Source organism: Danio rerio, chromosome 9 (genome assembly GCF_052040795.2).
Source record: "Danio rerio strain M-AB ecotype USA chromosome 9, GRCz13ab, whole genome shotgun sequence".
NCBI lineage: Eukaryota > Metazoa > Chordata > Actinopteri > Cypriniformes > Danionidae > Danio > Danio rerio.
The window spans coordinates 23,100,663-23,120,075 of NC_141029.1; the positions used below are offsets into that span (position 1 = coordinate 23,100,663).

The window sequence follows — 19,413 nt, forward strand, 5'->3', positions numbered from 1 at the left end:
CCCACAAATTTTATGGTATCAGCACCAAATTTGGGTTGTGTTATCTGAAAGCTCTATGGGTGATATATTGTGAAGATCTAGAGTTTTCGCAGAGGGGCGTGTCCGTGGCGGCATGACAAACCTCAATGCTTCGCCATGGAACAGGAAGTCCTCATAACTCAACCACACAAAGTCCGATCAGCCTGAAACTTCATATGGTTGATAAAAGTCCGTCCCTGAACACATCCACATAACAATATTGAAGTGGGCGTGGCAAAATGACTCGACAGCGCCACCTATAAAAATTAAACGGACGAGCCCCTGATCTACGAATTACGCACATGCACGAAAATTGGCACACACCTCAAACACGCCAAAACATACGAAAAAGTCTCTTGGAGGCATATCTCAAACCCAACAGGAAGTCGAATATTTTTACTTCCTGCTGCAAATAAGTAGCATTTTTGCCATTTCCAGGCGTTCTATCTTAACGAACTCCTCCTAGGGATTTTATGCTATCGACACCAAAATTGGGTTTTGTCATCTAAAGGCCTTGGCGATGTTAAATTGCGAAGCTTTATAGTTTTTGTCGATGGGCGTGTCCGTGGCGGCCCCGCAAACTTTGACGATTCGCCACAAAACCGGAAGTCATTATAACTCAAGCATGCATTATCTGATCTGCCTCAAAATTCCCACATTTAATAACAGTCCTGACCTGATCAGGTTTACGTGCCGATATCCAGTTACAGTTATAGCGCCACCTAATGGCCACAGGAAATGACATGTTTGACACTGTAACAAACTCCTACCACAAACTTTCCCGTATCAGCACCAAAATTGAGTGGTGTCATCTGAAAGCTCTAGCGATGATATATTGTAAAGATCTAGAGTTTTTGCAGAGGGGCGTGTCTGTGGTGGCATGACAAACCTCAACGCTTCGCCATTGAACAGGAAGTTATTATAACTCAACCACACAATGTCCGATCTGCCTGAAACTTCACATGATTGATAAAAGTCCTCTCCTGAACACATCTACTCAACAATATTGAGTCAGTCATAGCGCCACCTGCTGGCAGAAGGTAGTTTGGCTTGTAACTCGGCCACACAATGTCCGATCTGCCTGAAACTTCACATGGTTGATGAAAGTCCTCTCTTGAGCACATCTACATAATAATATTGAGTCTTTAATAGTGCCACCTGCTGGCAGAATGTAGTTGGTCTTATAACACAATCTCCACACAATCTCTGATCAGCCTGAAACTTCACATGGTTGATAAAAGTCCGCTCCTGAACACATCCACATAACAATATTGAGTCAGTCATAACGCCACCTGCTGGCAGAAGGTAGTTTGGCTTATAACTCAGCCACACAATGTCCCATGTGCCTGAAACTTCACATGGTTGATAAGATTCCTCTATTGAAGGCATCTACATACCAATCTTGAGTCACAGTTATAGCGCCACCTGCTGACAGGAGGAAGTTTGGCATAAATGTGTGATTTTCTCAGGTTCTTTATATATATCGGCTTAAATTATTATTGTTCGCTGTTCTCTGTCATCCTGAGGCCAAAGGGCGGCGGTGAGCCCGGGTGCGAGGTCCCTATCATCGCTGCTTGCAGCTTTAATTATTATTATTATTATTATTATTCCGCCCCCTATCGGGGCACTTTTGAGGGTCTAAACATGCCCGAAAACTCATGAAAATTTGCACACACACCAAACCCGGTGTAAATAGCAGGTTGATATGGGTCTTGGCAGTGGGCGTGGCAAAATGACTCGACAGCGCCACCTAGAAAAATTAAACGGACGAGCCCCCGATATATGAATCACGCACATGCACGAAAATCGGCACACACCTCAAACATGCCAAAACATACGAAAAAGTCTCTTGGAGCCATATCTCAAACCCAACAGGAAGTCAGATATTTTTAACTTCCTGCGGCGAAAAAGTGGCGTTTTTGCCATTTCCAGGCGTTGTATTTTAACGAACTCCTCCTAGGGATTTTATCCGATCGACACCAAAATTGGGTTTTGTCATCTAAAGGCCTTGGCGATGTTAAATTGCGAAGCTTTAGAGTTTTCGTCGATGGGCGTGTCCGTGGCGGCCTCGCAAACTTTGACGATTCACCACAAAACAGGAAGTCGTTATAACTCAGGCATGCATTATCAGATCTGCCTCAAAATTCACACGCTTGATAAGCGTCCTGACCTGAACACGTTTACATGCCACTATCCAGATACAGTTACAGCGCCACCTGCTGGCCACAGGAAATTACATGATTTACGGAGTTATAAACTCCTCCCACAAATTTTATCGTATCAACACCAAAATTGAGTGGTGTTATCTGAAAGCTCTAGCGATGTTATATTGTGAAGATCTAGAGTTTTCGGAGAGGGGCGTGTCCATGGCGGTTTGACAAACCTCAACGCTTCGCCATGGAACAGGAAGTCCTTATAACTCAACCACACAATGTCCGATCAGCCTGAAACTTCACATGGTTGATAAACGTCATCTCTTGAACACATCCACATAACAATATTGAAGTGGGCGTGGCAAAATGACTCGACAGCGCCACCTAGAAAAATTAAACGGACGAGCCCCCGATCTACGAATCACTCACATGCACAAAAATTGGCACACACCTCAAACATGCCAAAACATACGAAAAAGTCTCTTGGAGCCATATCTCAAACCCAACAGGAAGTCGGATATTTTTAACTTCCTGTGGCGAAAAAGTGGCGCTTTTGCCATTTTCAGGCGTTGTATTTTAACGAACTCCTCCTAGGGATTTTATCTGATAAACACCAAAATTGGGTTTTGTCATCTTAAAGCCTTGGTGATGTTAAATTGCGAAGCTTTAGAGATTTCATAGATGGGCGTGTCCTTGGCGGCCTCGCAAACTTTGATGATTCGCCACAAAACAGGAAGTCTTTATAACTCAGGGATGCATTATTCGATCTGCCTCAAAATTCACACATTTAATAACAGTCCTGACCTGAACAGGTTTACGTGCCGATATCCAGTTACAGTTATAGCGCCACCTGCTGGCCACAGGAAATGTCATGTTTGACACTGTAACAAACTCCTCCCACAAACTTTCCCGTACCAGCACCAAAATAGAGTGGTGTCATCTGAAAGCTCTAGCGATGATATATTGTAAAGATCTAGAGTTTTTGCAAAGGGGCGTGTCTGTGGTGGCATGACAAACCTCAACGCTTCGCCATGGAACAGGAAATTCTTATAACTCAACCACACAATGTCTGATCTGCCTGAAACTTCACATGATTGATAAAAGTCCTCTCCTGAACACATCCACATAACAATATTGAGTCAGTCATAGCGCCACCTGCTGGCAGAAGATAGTTTGTCTTGTAACTCGGCCACACAATGTCCGATCTGCCTGAAACTTCACATGGTTGATGAAAGTCCTCTCTTGAGCACATGTACATAGTAATAATAAGTCAGAGTCATAGCGCCACCTGCTGGCAGAAGGAATTTTGGCTTGTAACTCGGCCAAACAATGTCAGATCTGCCTAAAATGTCACATGGTGGATGAAAGTCCTCTCCTAAACACATCTACATAATAATATTGAGTCTTTCATAGCGCCACCTGCTGGCAGAATGTAGTTTGTCTTAAAACACAATCTCCACACAATCTCTGATCTGCCTGAAACTTCACATGGTTGATAAAAGTCCGCTCCTGAACACATCCACATAACAATATTGAGTCAGTCATAACGCCACCTGCTGGCAGAAGGTAGTTGGGCTTGTAACTCAGCCACACAATGTCCCATGTGCCTGAAACTTCACATGGTTGATAAGATTCCTCTCCGGAAGACATCTACATGCCAATCTTAAGTCACAGTTATAGCGCCACCTGCTGACAGGAGGAAGTTTGGCATAAATCTGTGATTTTCTTAGATTTTTTTTATATATTGGCTTAAATTAATATTGTTCGCTGTTCTCTGTCATTGTAAGGTCACCGGGCGGCGGTGAGCCCGGGTGCGAGGTCCCTATCATCGCTGCTTGCAGCTTTAATTAGGGACCGAGCACCGAAACGGTGCGTAGGCCCTATTGGAATTGCTCCGTTTTTTATTATTATTAGGGACCGAGCACCGAACGGTGCAAGGCCCTATTGGAATTGCTCCGTTTATTATTAGGGACCGAGCACCGAACGGTGCAAGGCCCTATTGGAATTGCTCCGTTTATTATTATTATTATTATTATTATTATTATTATTATTCTCGTCCGGAATGAATCGCGGTTTTGAGGGGCTAAACATGCCCGAAAACTCACGCAACTTTGCACACGCCTCAGAAGTGGTGAAAATTTACGTTTATTATGGGCTTCGGAAGTGGGCGTGGCAAAATGACTCGACAGCGCCACCTAGAAAAATTAAACGGACGAGCCCCCAATCCACGAATCACGCACATGCACGAAAATTGGCACACACCTCAAACATGCCAAAACATACGAAAAAGTCTCTTGGAGCCATATCTCAAACCCAACAGGAAGTCGGATATTTTTTACTTCCTTTGGCGAAAAAGTGGCGTTTTTGCCATTTCCAGGCGTTGTATTTTGACGAACTCCTCCTAGGGATTTTATCCGATCGACACCAAAATTGGGTTTTGTCATCTAAAGGCCTTGGCGATGTTAAATTGCGAAGCTTTATAGTTTTCGTCGATGGGCGTGTCCTGTGCGGCCTCGCAAACTTTGACGATTCGCCACAAAACAGGAAGTCGTTATAACTCAGGCATGCATTATCCAATCTGCCTCAAAATTCACACGTTTGATAACAGTCCTGACCTGAACACGTTTACATGCCGATATCCAGATACAGTTATAGCGCCACCTGCTGGCCACAGGAAATTACATGTTTTATATCGTAACAAACTCCTCCCACAAATTTTTTTGTATCAGCACCAAATTTGAGTGGTGTCATCTGAAAGCTCTATCGGTGATATATTGTGAAGATCTAGAGTTTTTGCAGAGGGGCGTGTCCGTGGCGGCATGACAAACCTCAACGCTTCGCCATGGAACAGGAAGTCCTCATAACTCAACCACACAAAGTCCGATCTGCCTGAAACTTCACATGGTTGATAATAGTCCTCTCCTGAACACATCCTCATAACAATAATGAAGTGGGCGTGGCAAAATGGCTCGACAGCGCCACCTATAAAAATTAAACGGACGAGCCCCTGATCTACGAATCACGCACATGCACGAAAATTGGCACACACCTCAAACACGCCAAAACATACGAAAAAGTCTCTTGGAGCCATATCTCAAACCCAACAGGAAGTCGGATATTTTTAACTTCCTGCGGCAAATAAATGGCATTTTTGCCAATTTTCAGGCGTTGTATTTTAACGAACTCCTCCTAGGGATATTATCTGATTGACACCAAAATTGGGTTTTGTCATCTTAAAGCCTTGGTGATGTTAAATTGCGAAGCTTTAGAGTTTTCATCGATGGGCGTGTCCGTGGCGGCCTCACAAATGTTGACGATTCGCCACAAAACCGGAAGTCATTATATCTTAGGCATGCATTATCAGATCTGCTTCAAAGTTCACACATTTAATAACAGTCCTGACCTGAGTACGTTTACATGCCAATATCCAGATACAGTTATAGCGCCACCTGCTGGCCACAGGAAATGTCATGATTTACAGAGTAATAAACTCCTCCCACAAATTTTTTCGTATCAGCACCAAATTTTGTTGGTTGTTATCTGAAAGCTCTATCGTTGATATATTGTGAAGATCTAGAGTTTTCGCAGAGGTTCGTGTTTGTGGTGGCATGACAAACCTCAACGCTTCGCCATGGAACAGGAAGTCCTTATAACTCAACCACACAATGTCCGATCAGCCTGAAACTTCACATGGTTGATTAAATTCCTCTCCTGAAGAAATCTACATTGCAATATTAGGTCACAGTCACAGCGCCACCTACTGACAGAAGGAAGTTTGGCATAAATCTGTGATTTTCTCAGGTTTTTTATATATATCGGCTTAAGATATTATTGTTCACTGTTCTCTGTCATCCTGAGGCCACCGGGCGGCGGTGAGCCCGGGTGCGAGGTCCCTATCATCGCTGCTTGCAGCTTTAATTATTATTATTATTATTCTTTTCCGGAATGAATCGCGATTTTGAGGGGCTAAACATGCCCGAAAACTCACGGAACTTTGCACACGCCTCAGAAGTGGCGAAAATTTACGTTTATTATGGGTCTCGGAAGTGGGTGTGGCAAAATGACTCGACAGCGCCACCTAGAAAAATTAAACGGACGAGCCCCTGATCTACGAATCACGCACATGCACGAAAATTGGCACACACCTCAAACATGCCAAAACATACGAAAAAGTCTCTTGGAGCCATATCTCAAACCCAACAGGAAGTCAGATATTTTTGACTTCCTGTGGCGAAAAAGTGGCGTTTTTGCCATTTCCAGGCGTTGTATTTTAACGAACTCCTCCTAGGGATTTTATTCGATCGACACCAAAATTGGGTTTTGACATCTAAAGGCCTTGGCGATGTTAAATTGCGAAGCTTTAGAGTTTTCGTCGATGGGCGTGTCCGTGGCGGCCCCGCAAACTTTGACGATTCGCCACAAAACAGGAAGTCGTTATAACTCAGGCATGCATTATCCGATCTGCCTCAAAATTCACACGTTTGATAAGAGTCCTGACCTGAACACGTTTACATGCCGATATCCAGATACAGTTACAGCACCACCTGCTGGCCACAGGAAATGACATAATTTACTGAGTAATAAACTCCTCCCACAAATTTTATCGTATCAGCACCAAAATTAGGTGGTGTTATCTGAAAGCTCTAGCGATGATATATTGTGAAGATCTAGAGTTTTCGCAGAGGGGCGTGTCTGTGGTGGCATGACAAACCTCAACGCTTCGCCATGGAACAGGAAGTCCTTATAACTCAACCACACAATGTCCGATCTACCTGAAACTTCACATGATTGATAAAAGTCCTCTCCTGAACACATCTACATAACAATATTGAGTCAGTCATAGCGCCACCTGCTGGCAGAGGGTAGTTTGGCTTGTAACTCGGCCACACAATGTCCGATCTGCCTGAAACTTCACATGGTTGATGAAAGTCCTCTCCTGAGCACATCTACATGATAATATTGAGTCAAAGTCATAGCGCCACCTGCTGGCAGAAGGAAGTTTGGCTTGTAAGTCGGCCACACAATGTCAGATCTGCCTAAAATGTCACATGGTTGATGAAAGTCCTCTCCTGAGCACATCTACATAATAATATTGAGTCTTTAATAGCGCCACCTGCTGGCAGAATGTAGTTTGTCTTATAACACAATCTCCACACAATCTCTTATCTGCCTGAAACTTCACATGGTTGATAAAAGTCCACTCCTGAAGACATCCACATAACAATATTGAGTCAGTCATAACGCCACCTGCTGGCAGAAGGTAGTTTGGCTTATAACTCAGCCACACAATGTCCCATGTGCCTGAAACTTCACATGGTTGATTAAATTCCTCTCCTGAAGACATCTAAATGCCAATCTTGAGTCACAGTTATAGCGCCACCTGCTGACAGGAGGAAGTTTGGCATAAATCTGTGATTTTCTTAGTTTTTTTTTAAATATATTGGCTTATATTATTATTGTTCGCTGTTCTCTGTCATCGTAAGGTCACCGGGCGGCGGTGAGCCCGGGTGCGAGGTCCCTATCATCGCTGCTTGCAGCTTTAATTTTAACTTGACATTTCTGAAGTTACAACATTTTGGATTCAGCTTTCTAGTAAGAAATATAAACAAATCATTTTTTTTTATTTCAAACCTGGGAGAATGTCATGAGTAAATTAAAAAATAAAACCAAAATTCCATTTCTTACAAAGCTATTCAATTGTAAATCCAGTGAAACTTTCAAGGGGTCTCTTAATTTTTCCATAGTTGTACAAATAGGGCTATTTCCATAGAATTGATGTTGATGTGTTGGTAAATCTTTGCATACTTTACTAAATAACAGCATCTGTCCTCTTCTCTTTGCAGAGGGATGGATCCACTATGTGTAAAGAACATTCATATTGGACGTGGAGTACCATGGTCACATGACTTTGTACAGGTGTGCTAAATTAAAAAAACAACAGCATAAAATCTGCTTTGAAGAGCATCTGCATTAACCAGCTTTTCAAGTCTTAAATTAGTTAAACTCTAAGCAAAGGTCACACACTTACACTTGGGCTGGGAAGCATTAAAGTTCTGCAACAAAGACTTAAACAGGATACAAGGGGACTGAAATGATTCAGTGTTAGATTTATTTATTGTGTTTTCACAAAATGACACATTTAGCCCTAATATAATATCAAATATGATTTCTGATACTTTTGTTTTATCTGTGAGCTCTTCCTGAGAAAATCAGTTTTATTTAAAGAGAGAGTTCACCCAAAAATAAAAGTTCTGTCACCATTTACTCACTTTTTCAGACCTGTTTGAGATTCTGACTTTTACTGAAAGCAAGAGAGATTTGGAAACCCTGAAATTAAAATTTACTTTCATTGGTAGTGACTTCAACAGCAACCAGTTTCTAACATTTTTCAAAATCTCTTCTTGTGTATTCAATCAAGGAAAGACACTTATAAAGGTCTGGAACAACTTGATGGGCAGTAAATTCCCTTTTTGGGTGAACTGTCCCTTTAATGCAAATTTTCTGTTCAGTTTTGTTAGATAACAATCAACAAGAGAAATATTGTGTATTATAAAAGACATTTAACATACCATAGCTATTCTGTGTGTTCATATGTGTACTGAAAGTACTGATGTTTGATCATTTGAAGTGGTACAACAACATTCAAGCAACATTTTATTACCCTCATTAGTGTTTGTAACTGCATACCTAATACGGTGCTAATTACTGCTTTATGGTGGCATCTTAAGAGGAATATCAAGTCACATTTTAACCCAGCACTTAACAGTTGGCCCCGTGAAAATACATTTTCACAAAATGGTCAGTCTCAATAACAAGATTCTGAAACATTTACTAACATTCTAATATGATTAAACTCACACTTATGTAATAAATCTCTATCAATTTAATATCTTTCGACTGCTGAAGTGTTAATTTTTTAATTTGTAGTATTTAAACTTTGTCTCAGTTATTCCAAACAGACTTCACTACAAAGGACACACTATTGCAAATAAACATAAATCAGCCATGTTGATCAATCAAAGCAATGTGGAATCATATATAACACAGTATCTATCGGAAAAACAGTGGTTTGGGAGGTTTTGTCCTGAAAGCAGTACATTTGCACATCCTTAAACTGTTCTGTGTGAGTGTGGTCGTATGAGAACAAACAGTTTTTGATGGGAGAAGTGATTCATCTTGACTCGTCGTCTCTACAGCTTTGGGGTGTCATTAGGGGCCAGTGGGGCACGTCCTCTTTGGTATCGAGGTGGAAAACGTCCTGGAGGATCGTCCTCTGTTAGATTTATGGAAAAGGTGACAAATGAAAATATAATTGAGAACACTGAAACAAACAACATAAACCTAATAACATGTTTCAAAACTAGTAGTTTTGGCATTGTTTTCTGTGGTGCAGGCTGTATTTCTGGATATGATTCATGAATCTCATTCCTTTGGAAACTGGCATGTGAAGGTCATGTCTCAAATGACAGCAGCGCCCTGCTTCTCTCACAGCTGTCCCACTATTCAGTGCTCTGCAAAGCACAATCTGGCCCTAGCTGAAAAAGCCAAGCATTTGGAGAGGGGGGAGCACTGGATAAACAGACCTGGCATGTTTGGATCTCTGGATGTCCCAAAACACTTTGTTTATCATTCAGCCTCTGGCACAACATGTATTTGTCAATAAATAAAACCAGCATTGAAACATCAGCAACAGTGAATAACTCATCAATACATTCACTCATTCATTCATTCATTCATTCATTCATTCTCCTTCTGCTTAATCCTTTTAATAATCAGGGGTCACCACAGCGGAATAAACCTTAAACTTATTCAGCATATGTTTTACACAGCGGATGCCCTTCCAGCTGCAACCCAGTACTGGGAAACATTCAAACACTCTCAAATGCATTTACACATACACTTTGGCCAATTTGGTTTATTCAATTCACCTACAGCGCATGTCTTTGGAATGTGGGGGAAACCGGAGCACCCGGAGGAAACCCAGGAGGAGAACATGCAAACTCCACACAGAAATGCCAACTGGCCCAGCTGGGAATCAAACCAGCAATCTTCTTGTTTTGAGCCAACAGTGCTAACCACTGAGCCACCGTGTCACCCCCTTTATCAATACACTAACAAGACACTACTGTTAAACAATTAATGTAAATTTTAATTTATTAAGTATTGCCAGTTTGTTTTGTATTTTTTATCTCATTATAAAGCACTTTGTTGAAGATGTCGTCTGGAAAACTTAGTATTTAAAAGATTATTCTTGTAGCATATTCTGTATAATTTTAATATAATTATTATATGTAAAACACTGTTGTTAAACTAATATTATTTCTAATATGACATTATTAAGCTGTAAATCTACTGTAAAAGAATGGTTTTAAATGAATAGTGTAAAAATAATTGATAATATCTAATTAATAATGAGTCCTAATTATAAAATTTTACTAATTTTTATTTGATTAAAATGAATATTATTAGTATACAATATGACTTATCTTCAACTTCATCAAAATACTTTACCTTTTAACTTTTAAATATGGCTTGGGGACAACCTTGTATTCAGAGCATTTTAATTTTAATTTACAGTTATTAATCTACATAAATTATTGCCAATCCTTTCCTGCATAGAATTCGTCATATGACTCTTAATCCAGGTCAAAAAGAAGCATAAAATGTAAGAAACTATCATGCACACTTATCACTCTGCATTCTCTTAATCAGTCAGTGTTTGTGCAGTTCATTCTCCAGTTAGTGAATTTGTGCCTTGTTCATGCAAATCAGCCCTGTCTTCACCAACCCCCCCCCCCCCCCCCCACCCGTCAACCCTTACTTGTGTACTTACATTGTGATTTAAGAAGTGTCCAAGTGTGTGTTAGCTTTAACACCCATATCTTTACTTCAAATATTCCCTCTCATGCCCATAGTCCATTAGAGAGCCTGTCATATCTGCAAAGTCCTCCAGAATCAAGCTGGTTGAGTCCTCACCGGAGGGCATCTCTGTGTCCGAGGACCAATGCTGGTGTGGATTTTTGGGAACAGGATTTTTTCCCTGGTCCGGCTGGGGATTTCTTGTGCCTGAGCCTGGATTAGATGGTGCTGGATCAACCTTTATGACTGTAGGGTCTCCTAGGCTCCCCCTGGGTGGTGAACTGGCGCTGCCACCCTCACTGCCTGGTGGCGAAGGGGCAAGGACATGGTATAGACTGGGCAGACGAATGTCAAGGCGCACACCGCTCTTTGCAAATAGCTTGTCATTGAGTGAGTACAGTTTGTCAGCGATGTCACTTCCGAGCATGACTGAGAAAAGTCGGGCAATGTAACGATCTTTAGACAGCAGAAGGTAAAGCCGACGTCTGCGCCAAGAGATGTAGCGGCAGTCCGTCTCCGCGGTTAGTGTCACCTGAGGTCAGAAGGGTTATCGGTCACTTTTAATGACATGCCTTTTGTGTGGTTGTATGAAAACTGAACAACTTTTTTCAGTGGGACAGGTTAAAAGACATTGTCGTACCTGAAAGTTCCCCTCCTCTGCCGGTCTTAAAGACTCCCATTCTGGAGAGTCAAGAAACTGGTGAGGGAAGATGTAATGGAGAAACTGGCCTTCCAAAGACACTCTAATCCTGTGAAAGCAGAAGATCCTGTTTGATGCACTTACTAATTCTCAGAAAAGCACTTTTCAGTTGCTGCATAATTGCTGGTGGTCTGCTTTGGGCCGACTCACTCACTGTCCCGGACCATGCCTCCCTGTAATTCCCAGATACCCTTAGCTGGATGTCCAGTCACCTTAGCGTTGATGCATTTAATTTGGCAAAATATCAGTGAGTATGTTTACATGGACATTAATAATCCAGTTTTAATCCGATTAAGACAATACTCTGATTAAGAGTCTACCATGTAAACAGCGATTTTAGATTAATCTGATTAAGGTCATAATTGAACTAAACAAAAATCAAATTAAGACATGAAGTATGCCGATTTTAGTCTCATTATTGACATCCAGTACAGACATGCACCTTAATCAAACTATTACCGTCATGTGGGATTTACGACGCATTTTGTAACACTATATTCCATACACACACGGCTCTTCGACACTATTCTATGCACCTACTGAGTACGTGAAGGACCAAAGACACTTCCATCGTGAAATGCGGAGGTTTTTTTTTGTACAGCTTGCGGTATCAAATTCCATTGAAACAACACTCTTCCAGCAGTTCATACTCTCATCCAATATATTTAGGGGCATGCATAAAATGTTCCCGAATGAAAGTGAAAGCTGGAGGAACTCTGGAGGAAATTTGGATAGTGTGATGATGCAATGACCTTCATCCAATTATTTGTTATAACATGTAAAACAGGATCATGAAAGGAACATTCAGAAAAGCAACTCATGCAAACACCCTAATAATATTATTGTCATATTCAGATTAAGCGAATAATTTGATTTCTGATGTCCTTGTAAACGTAGTCAATGTTCAGTGTTTAAAGCAGGCCACCTGATGCCAATGAATACCAAAGCTAGGAATATTCATGCAGGACTCTAGTTGTATTTTGTGGGTTTATGAAACTGGGGACATGCTTGAAAGGCACCAGCTGCACCATGACAGACAAAATTGAAAGTGTTTACTAATTTTTCAATTGAGAATGATAGTCAGTAAGTTTGAATGCAGTAGTCAGACACCACTGTAGTTCCAACTGTAATCTATGCTGCCCTGCGATCTAGGGAATTATTCTCATGATCTGATCTCTCTTTGGGTTTTGAGGGATCACATATTTATTACAGTGTATCTTTAAGGCAGTCATAGCCTACAGGTTAGAGCAGAAATCTTTAGTCCTGATTCTGTTGAGTTTCCATTCAGATTTCAGCTGCAACCCCAATCAAAATAGAGAGTCAAACTTGAATTTGATTCTCAGGAGTCATTACTGTATGTGTTCAGTTGAATAAGTAAGACTTTGTCCACCAAAGAACAATGATGGACAACAGGAAGGTAATTTTGCTGCTTAATACATGCAATGGCATGCATAATGCAGTGTTTTTAATCATTTTCAAGGATCTATGTTTAAAAAAAATACAGCACTGTTGTCTGTACAGAGAGTTTTTAGAAAACACACAAGGAAAATTTGTTTTAGTATCTCCGTATCGTTGTTGTGTGGATGTACTGTCAGTTTGTTGAATAGTCTGACATGTGAAACGTTCTGGGAAGTGGGACTTCAGAACTGAAATTGTGAATCACATTGATTCAATGTGTGCAAGGGAATTAAATTTTAAACAATTTACCGCATGTTTAATCAAAATCCCATGATCTTTCAAAAACTGGAGATGAGACGAATGTTTGCAAACTTACGAGATCTCATCCAGTTAACATCTGATTCACACAAATGACTCTACATTTTTTTTTTGATAATGCTGCACATCACTTATACTTCCATTTTTTTTCTACACCTGCTAGCACAAATATTGCCGTTTTGCTTATAATAATAATAATATTTGCTTATGATAAAAGAAAATCAATATTGTACATTGATATGAATGCCAATAGGTATGATTTATTGGTGTGAATAGCTCTTATTGACCTTGACGCACAGTCTTGAGTGTCAACAGTTGTCCCCTCAAGGATTTAATGTCCTGTCTTATATATTACATGAGAAAAGATAATCTTATGGACGTCTAACATTTAGATACATTGCTTATATTTAAAGAAATTAAACCTTCAGTTTAGATCAACCAGTAATCCAGTGAACCATGTGTTCAATTGTTTCTCACCTGCCAGAAAGTAGGAAAGACAGCTGATCAATAGGCGTCTTCCCTTCTACGGCATACGTTTCTTCGGCCGCTAGAGAAAGCACTTTATTTTCTCCGGCCCCCGTGATCTCCTTAAACACCTGCACAGGTACATCCAGCGGCAGATAGACCGCTGTGTAAAGTGCAGAAAACTCCTCGTTAGCTAAACCGTCCCGCATCAGCCGAAAAATCAGATGACACACCTGGGCCAAACACTGCAGCATCAGCAGCAGGTTCCAGATGAAGACATCCAGGCCGCACATCGTCAGCCAGCCCCAGAGAGCCAGACAGAGGAAAGCTGGAGCCAGAAAACTGAAGATGTACAGAGCCCCATACGCCCCACTACCGCCCATATAGCCCAGAAAAAGAATGGTGTTGCCCAGATGGTATATGGCACCTTCAGTGCTGTTGGTCCATCCATCGCAGAGTGTGTGATTGTAAATTACAGCGTCAATCAATGAAGAGTCGCCGCTATTCATGTTTGAGCCTCTGCTGTCTCCAATTCAATGGAACGCTGAATTATAAGAAGCCTGTCATTAAATTCTGGAAAAATAATTCAAGTTTTTAAAAGATTGTAAACAAAATGCCAAACTAATGTCGAATATAAAAAGCTTGTTCCCTTCAGCTGCTTAAAGTCAATGTCGCTCCTACGGCCAAAATCAGCTGGAATAAAAGAAGCTTCATAATTTAGTTTCCTTCGACACCCACTCTTCCTTTTAAATTTGACAAAATCAGCCCTCCAGTGTCTGTGCTTCTGTTCCCCGTCCCACACTGGACTGAAGACCTTTGGAAACATGGAGCGGGAGAGGTGGGGGTAGAGACCCTGAGAAGGATAACCATGTTTGGAATTGAAACCTAAGGAGGAAAGAGCCACAGACAGAAAGCAGACTCGCTACTTAACATAACACAATGATGGTCGGGTGGAGCGATTACGATAACAAGTGACACGGAGAGACGTTTGCGAAGATCTTTGAAAGCTCTGCCAGATGTCACCAACACTCATTTTCTCACAATCAAACAGTGAACCTGTAGTCCAGCGCTGGGTGTTTGAGAGTAGGAGGAGGGTTATGAGGGGGGGAATATTTTGAGAATCTGAGACAGATAAAATAACAGGGGAGGGTCATGTAACCGTGTTTACCTCCCCCTCCCTGACCATTCCTGTTTGTAGTTTCAGATAACTTGGCGCAGTTGTTATGATAGTACTCTACTCTGCTTAGCAAGTGAGTGCAGGACTGAGTGGATTTCTTTATAAATATTATTATTTATTTGCACACTAAAAGCAATTAGTTGACTTCAAGTGAGCCCTAAAGTGATTAGGTAGATGAACTATGTGCATTAATATAAAAATGATATCAACCTAACAGTTCCAAGTTACATAGGGTTTACTCACTTTTATAAGTAAAGTAACGAATCGCTTTTAACGGTCTATGTATTTAATTATTTATTATTAGGGTCTTAGAATCTGTGCTATAATGTCAGTTTTATGAAGTATTATTTTAATGAAGTTGAAGGTATATGGTTTTTATATAACAGTTGTGGCAGAAATGTACAAAGAGTTGTAAGAATGCAATTTGTCATTTAACGTTGTAATTCACAAGTGCTGTTTTTCTGTTTGAAAGGAAAAGATCTAGCGTCGTGTTTTTAATAACCAGGGTAAATGGAAGATTCTCAAATCCTTTAAATCAATGTATTTTCCCCCTATATTCTGTATTCCATATTCTGAGTTTTTTGTAATGTTTTATATTCTGGTTGGTTTTTAAAACAGAGGTAGATTCTGTTTTAATATATTTAATATACAGTGCAGCATTAATCAGTACACCCCACTTTGTAAATAAATATTTTTATCCATTTCTCAGTGAATATATTGGTGCATTTGAACATGTTTATTAAACATATATTTATTAAAATAATATTTTAGTCACAGAACATCTTTAGACATAAATAAACACATTCAAATTCATGCTAAATATTGAAATAAAGACAAACTACAACATTTGAACTAAATCGTCTGTATATATTTATATATATTTTTTTTTTTCTGAAATTTTTTTTTTTTTTGAAATTTTATATTTTTCTCTAACATATAAATTTTGCCTACTTATTTTTGAACCATTATTCACAGCAAAATCCGCTGAGTAAAATGAACTCAGTTTAGATAGTATTTGGTCCCTCTCTAAATTCAGTTAAAGTTACTCAAGTTAATAAGACAATGAAAGAATTAAGTGATGATTGAGCACTGATGATGAACACCTGCTGTTATTAGGCAGAAAAACAGAAGAGAAGCACAAAACTACCACTGACTTCAGTCACAGCCTTAGATGAAATCAGCTGAAATATGATACATTGAATCTCTCAAAATCTCAGCAGAGGATCATCAAGCAACTCCACAAATAGCAGCTTTACTTCTTACCAACCTGTTGCCCTTATTTTAAGACGGACCAAATACTTTTTGAACTGAGTAAATTTTACACAGAGGATTTTGCTGTGTTGCAAGTTATTTTGTTAGATTATCTTCAGATTTGGCTACAGTGCTAACTAATCTAATGCACAAATATAATACTGTAAAGCATCTTATAGAAAATATTAGTTTAAAAGGGAGATTGTGAGGGGTGTACTCATATGCTGAGGACTGTTACGCATCATATAACGTTATTTTTGTTTCATACCAGTGTCTTTTTGTTAATTGACGTTTATAAACTGGTGTTCATGATCTATTTTTAGAAATAGCATGTTAAATTATAGTGTTAAATTTATACTCCTCATATGGAATCAAGAATTGAACAGGATCAAATCTAAATGGAACCCAGCCTGGATTGACCAATTAGAAGCAGGTTTCACTTATTCAAGCATGATAATGCTGTCTCTGAATGATGTTTAAGAATGAAAACAATCATGGTCATCGTATTGTAATGTTGTTACAAATCTGGTGCACAAATCTGGCCACCTCGAAAGGCCCTTTTACTGTATATCAAACATTTGAAAGGGTTAAATGGCAATGTATATTCTTCATTACAGCAACTCTTTGCACATGTTGAATGTGACACAATGCAATATGACCAAAAAATGCATTACAGGGAACACTTTTTTTTTCTTTTGTCTTTCTTTTGCTTCCCTACACCCTTCATCCCTTAAAAGTTCTTACTATGAAGTGTAAATCCTTTGTAAAGATAACTGTATAGGAATAAGCTCATTATACGCAATGCAATCATTAGTTATGCAAGTTTACTATATTTACCATGCCATACGTTTACATATTGGTATGCTTTGCAGGTTAGTGGGCTTGACAAACCACCTGTATGACAAGGTCTCCTCTCCATATGCCCAGAGAGAATAAAACAAATTAGACTTTTATATTTGGTAATTTATACTTTTATCTAGATGCTCCCACTCTGATGATTTAGGGTGCTTTTTTTATCTTTACTTTTAAATCGCCTTATCAGTTATTTCCTTTGAAATCAAACATTTGGCTTTAAACACTATACTGACATGATTTAAAAACATGCAGTAAAACATTAGCCTTGAAAGGCATGAAGTTTTTTTGCAGCTGATCGGTTTTCATGTGCATGTTTAGGAATGTTCCTTCCAGATGCTAAATTTATGGTAGAGATTTTTTTTGTATAACATGTCTTTATTGAGTTTTTTCAAGATTTTACAATAATTCAAACCCCAATACCCAAAAACTTACCCTAAACAGGCTTAGGAAAAAAAAATAAATAATAATAATAACAATAATAATAATAAATAAAAATAAATAAATTACACATGTACATATATGGTAGAGATTTTTAATTAAATCTTTCAAGGTGATTTACTATAGTTTGCAATAGGGTTTAGTGTTGTGATATTATTTTAAAACTTACATTTATTTAAGAAAGAAAAAGTAACAAACACAAAAAGTAGATTGCCCAACCCTGTTTGAGACCTTACACTGATTTACACTCGTAGTATTGTTTGGGTCATTATGGAAATGTTACGTATGTGGCAGTCACCTTCTGAATTAGTATCTTATCCTAGTAAATCTGGCCATGTGGATGTCTCTAGTGTGATGTGTTTCTGGCTTGATTCAAACAGATATTTGTATTTGGAAATACAGAAAATGAAATCATTACCAAAATGCAATGAATATCAGTACACACTGCAGGTCTTATGCAGCCTTATTAGCATATGTAACCGATAAGAGAGTGTCAAAGTTACTAGTCAGAGCTATCAGTTTGACATTTACTCTCCAAAAGCAACATGCCGATAGAAATGTTCTCACTCACATACTGTCTGCATGTTCTCTTTGTAGTCAAGCATCATGACAGCAATTCGAATATACCAGAACAAGCCATGCTACACATTTAATATCTGAAAAATCTAAACTATGCTGTCAGTTGTGTGATTCGATGAACTGAACATCAAATTTACCCATATTAGTATGCTAAGCATAATAGTGAAAAAGCTAAATCTGCATGTTGTTGTTAGGCATTTCAGTGACCATACTTTGTGAAATCTTCAGGAGAAAATGCTAATTATGAAGAGCATTTGCTGGGTTCAGACCAGGTGTACAGGCAGAATAAAGGCAGTTCTGTGGGTAGACCTCAGATTAGAGTGTGCTGGGAGCAGCAGCTCTATTTTAGGCCTGCGTGCATAGTTAAGTGCAGCTGTCACCAGCCAAACGCTGGTACAGGGAATTCAGAAACCGACCCAGTAGGAAGCTTGAAGAAATAATCTGTTCGTGTAAAACTGCTTGGCCTGCATTGTGTCCTACAGACAACACTGCTTCATCATTAATAATATAATACGTGATTAAATAAGCAAATCAAGGAGGGACTAAAAATAACAACCAAACAGCAAATGTGAGTAAAGAAGGAGTTAGGAAGTATATAAAACAGTGTGACGCACCAGTGGGTTGGCTGACTATTTTTCTTACATTCCCTAGGAACACTGCATGGTTTAGCCTGATTATAATATTGCAAAGATTTTGTTGGGATATAAATATGTAATCTGACATGTAGTCGTTATCTCTTCATGTTAGCAGTCATTGATTAATGCTTTGATCTGTAATTATTTTACTAATCCAAATCCTTTACAAAATTACTCGTGCAAAACAATCCAAACATCTTAGTTTTATGAATCTGTAGTCAAAATATATAAAACAGTTATTTTTTAATATAAATATTACATGAATTAACATTTCTTAAAATACTTCAGATCAGTAGAGACTTTTTTTGTATTATTATTGTTAAATGTTTGAAAATATTTCTCAATAATTAAAATGAAAAAGAAATAGTAATCATAATTGGAGTTTTTTGGCCTAGTTTCATGGGTGGTAGAAAAAAAATGCATATAGTTGCTAAGTTCTCAGGTTTTTTTTGTCAAAATATTAATTTTAGGCACTGAAATCAAGCATGTGCAAGATATTGATTTAGACTGAACAATTAAAAACAGGATTACATGCAAACATGAGGTAAAGAGGCAACAGAGAATGAC

The 19,413-nt window shown here is 39.2% G+C and overlaps 2 protein-coding genes across 6 annotated transcripts in view; one reads left to right on the forward strand and one right to left on the reverse strand.

Moving 5' to 3' along the window:
- Positions 1 to 9,857, forward strand: part of pla1a (phospholipase A1 member A) — a 35,172-nt gene extending 25,315 nt beyond the window's left edge. Inside the window, exon 11 of one of the 3 annotated variants that reach the window (XM_087266013.1) lies at positions 8,015 to 9,058. In XM_087266013.1, coding sequence (XP_087122139.1) covers positions 8,015 to 8,096 — 82 coding nt within the window. In that variant the 3' untranslated portion in view covers positions 8,097 to 9,058. Of the gene's footprint in view, positions 1 to 7,708; positions 7,931 to 8,014 lie in introns of those variants that run through there. The other 2 variants (XM_087266012.1, NM_207056.1) reach the window with 2 other exon arrangements.
- popdc2 (popeye domain cAMP effector 2) lies at positions 8,264 to 14,719 on the reverse strand. Of its 3 annotated transcripts, XM_087267140.1 has the most exons (5): positions 13,924 to 14,719; positions 11,671 to 11,779; positions 11,081 to 11,562; positions 10,295 to 10,296; positions 8,264 to 9,444 (listed from the first exon to the last, which is right to left on the reverse strand). In XM_087267140.1, exons 1-5 carry the CDS (start codon positions 14,418 to 14,420, stop codon positions 9,362 to 9,364), a joined length of 1,173 nt encoding a protein of 390 aa, XP_087123266.1. In that variant the 5' UTR covers positions 14,421 to 14,719; the 3' UTR covers positions 8,264 to 9,361.
- Positions 14,720 to 19,413: the final 4,694 nt, after the last annotated feature.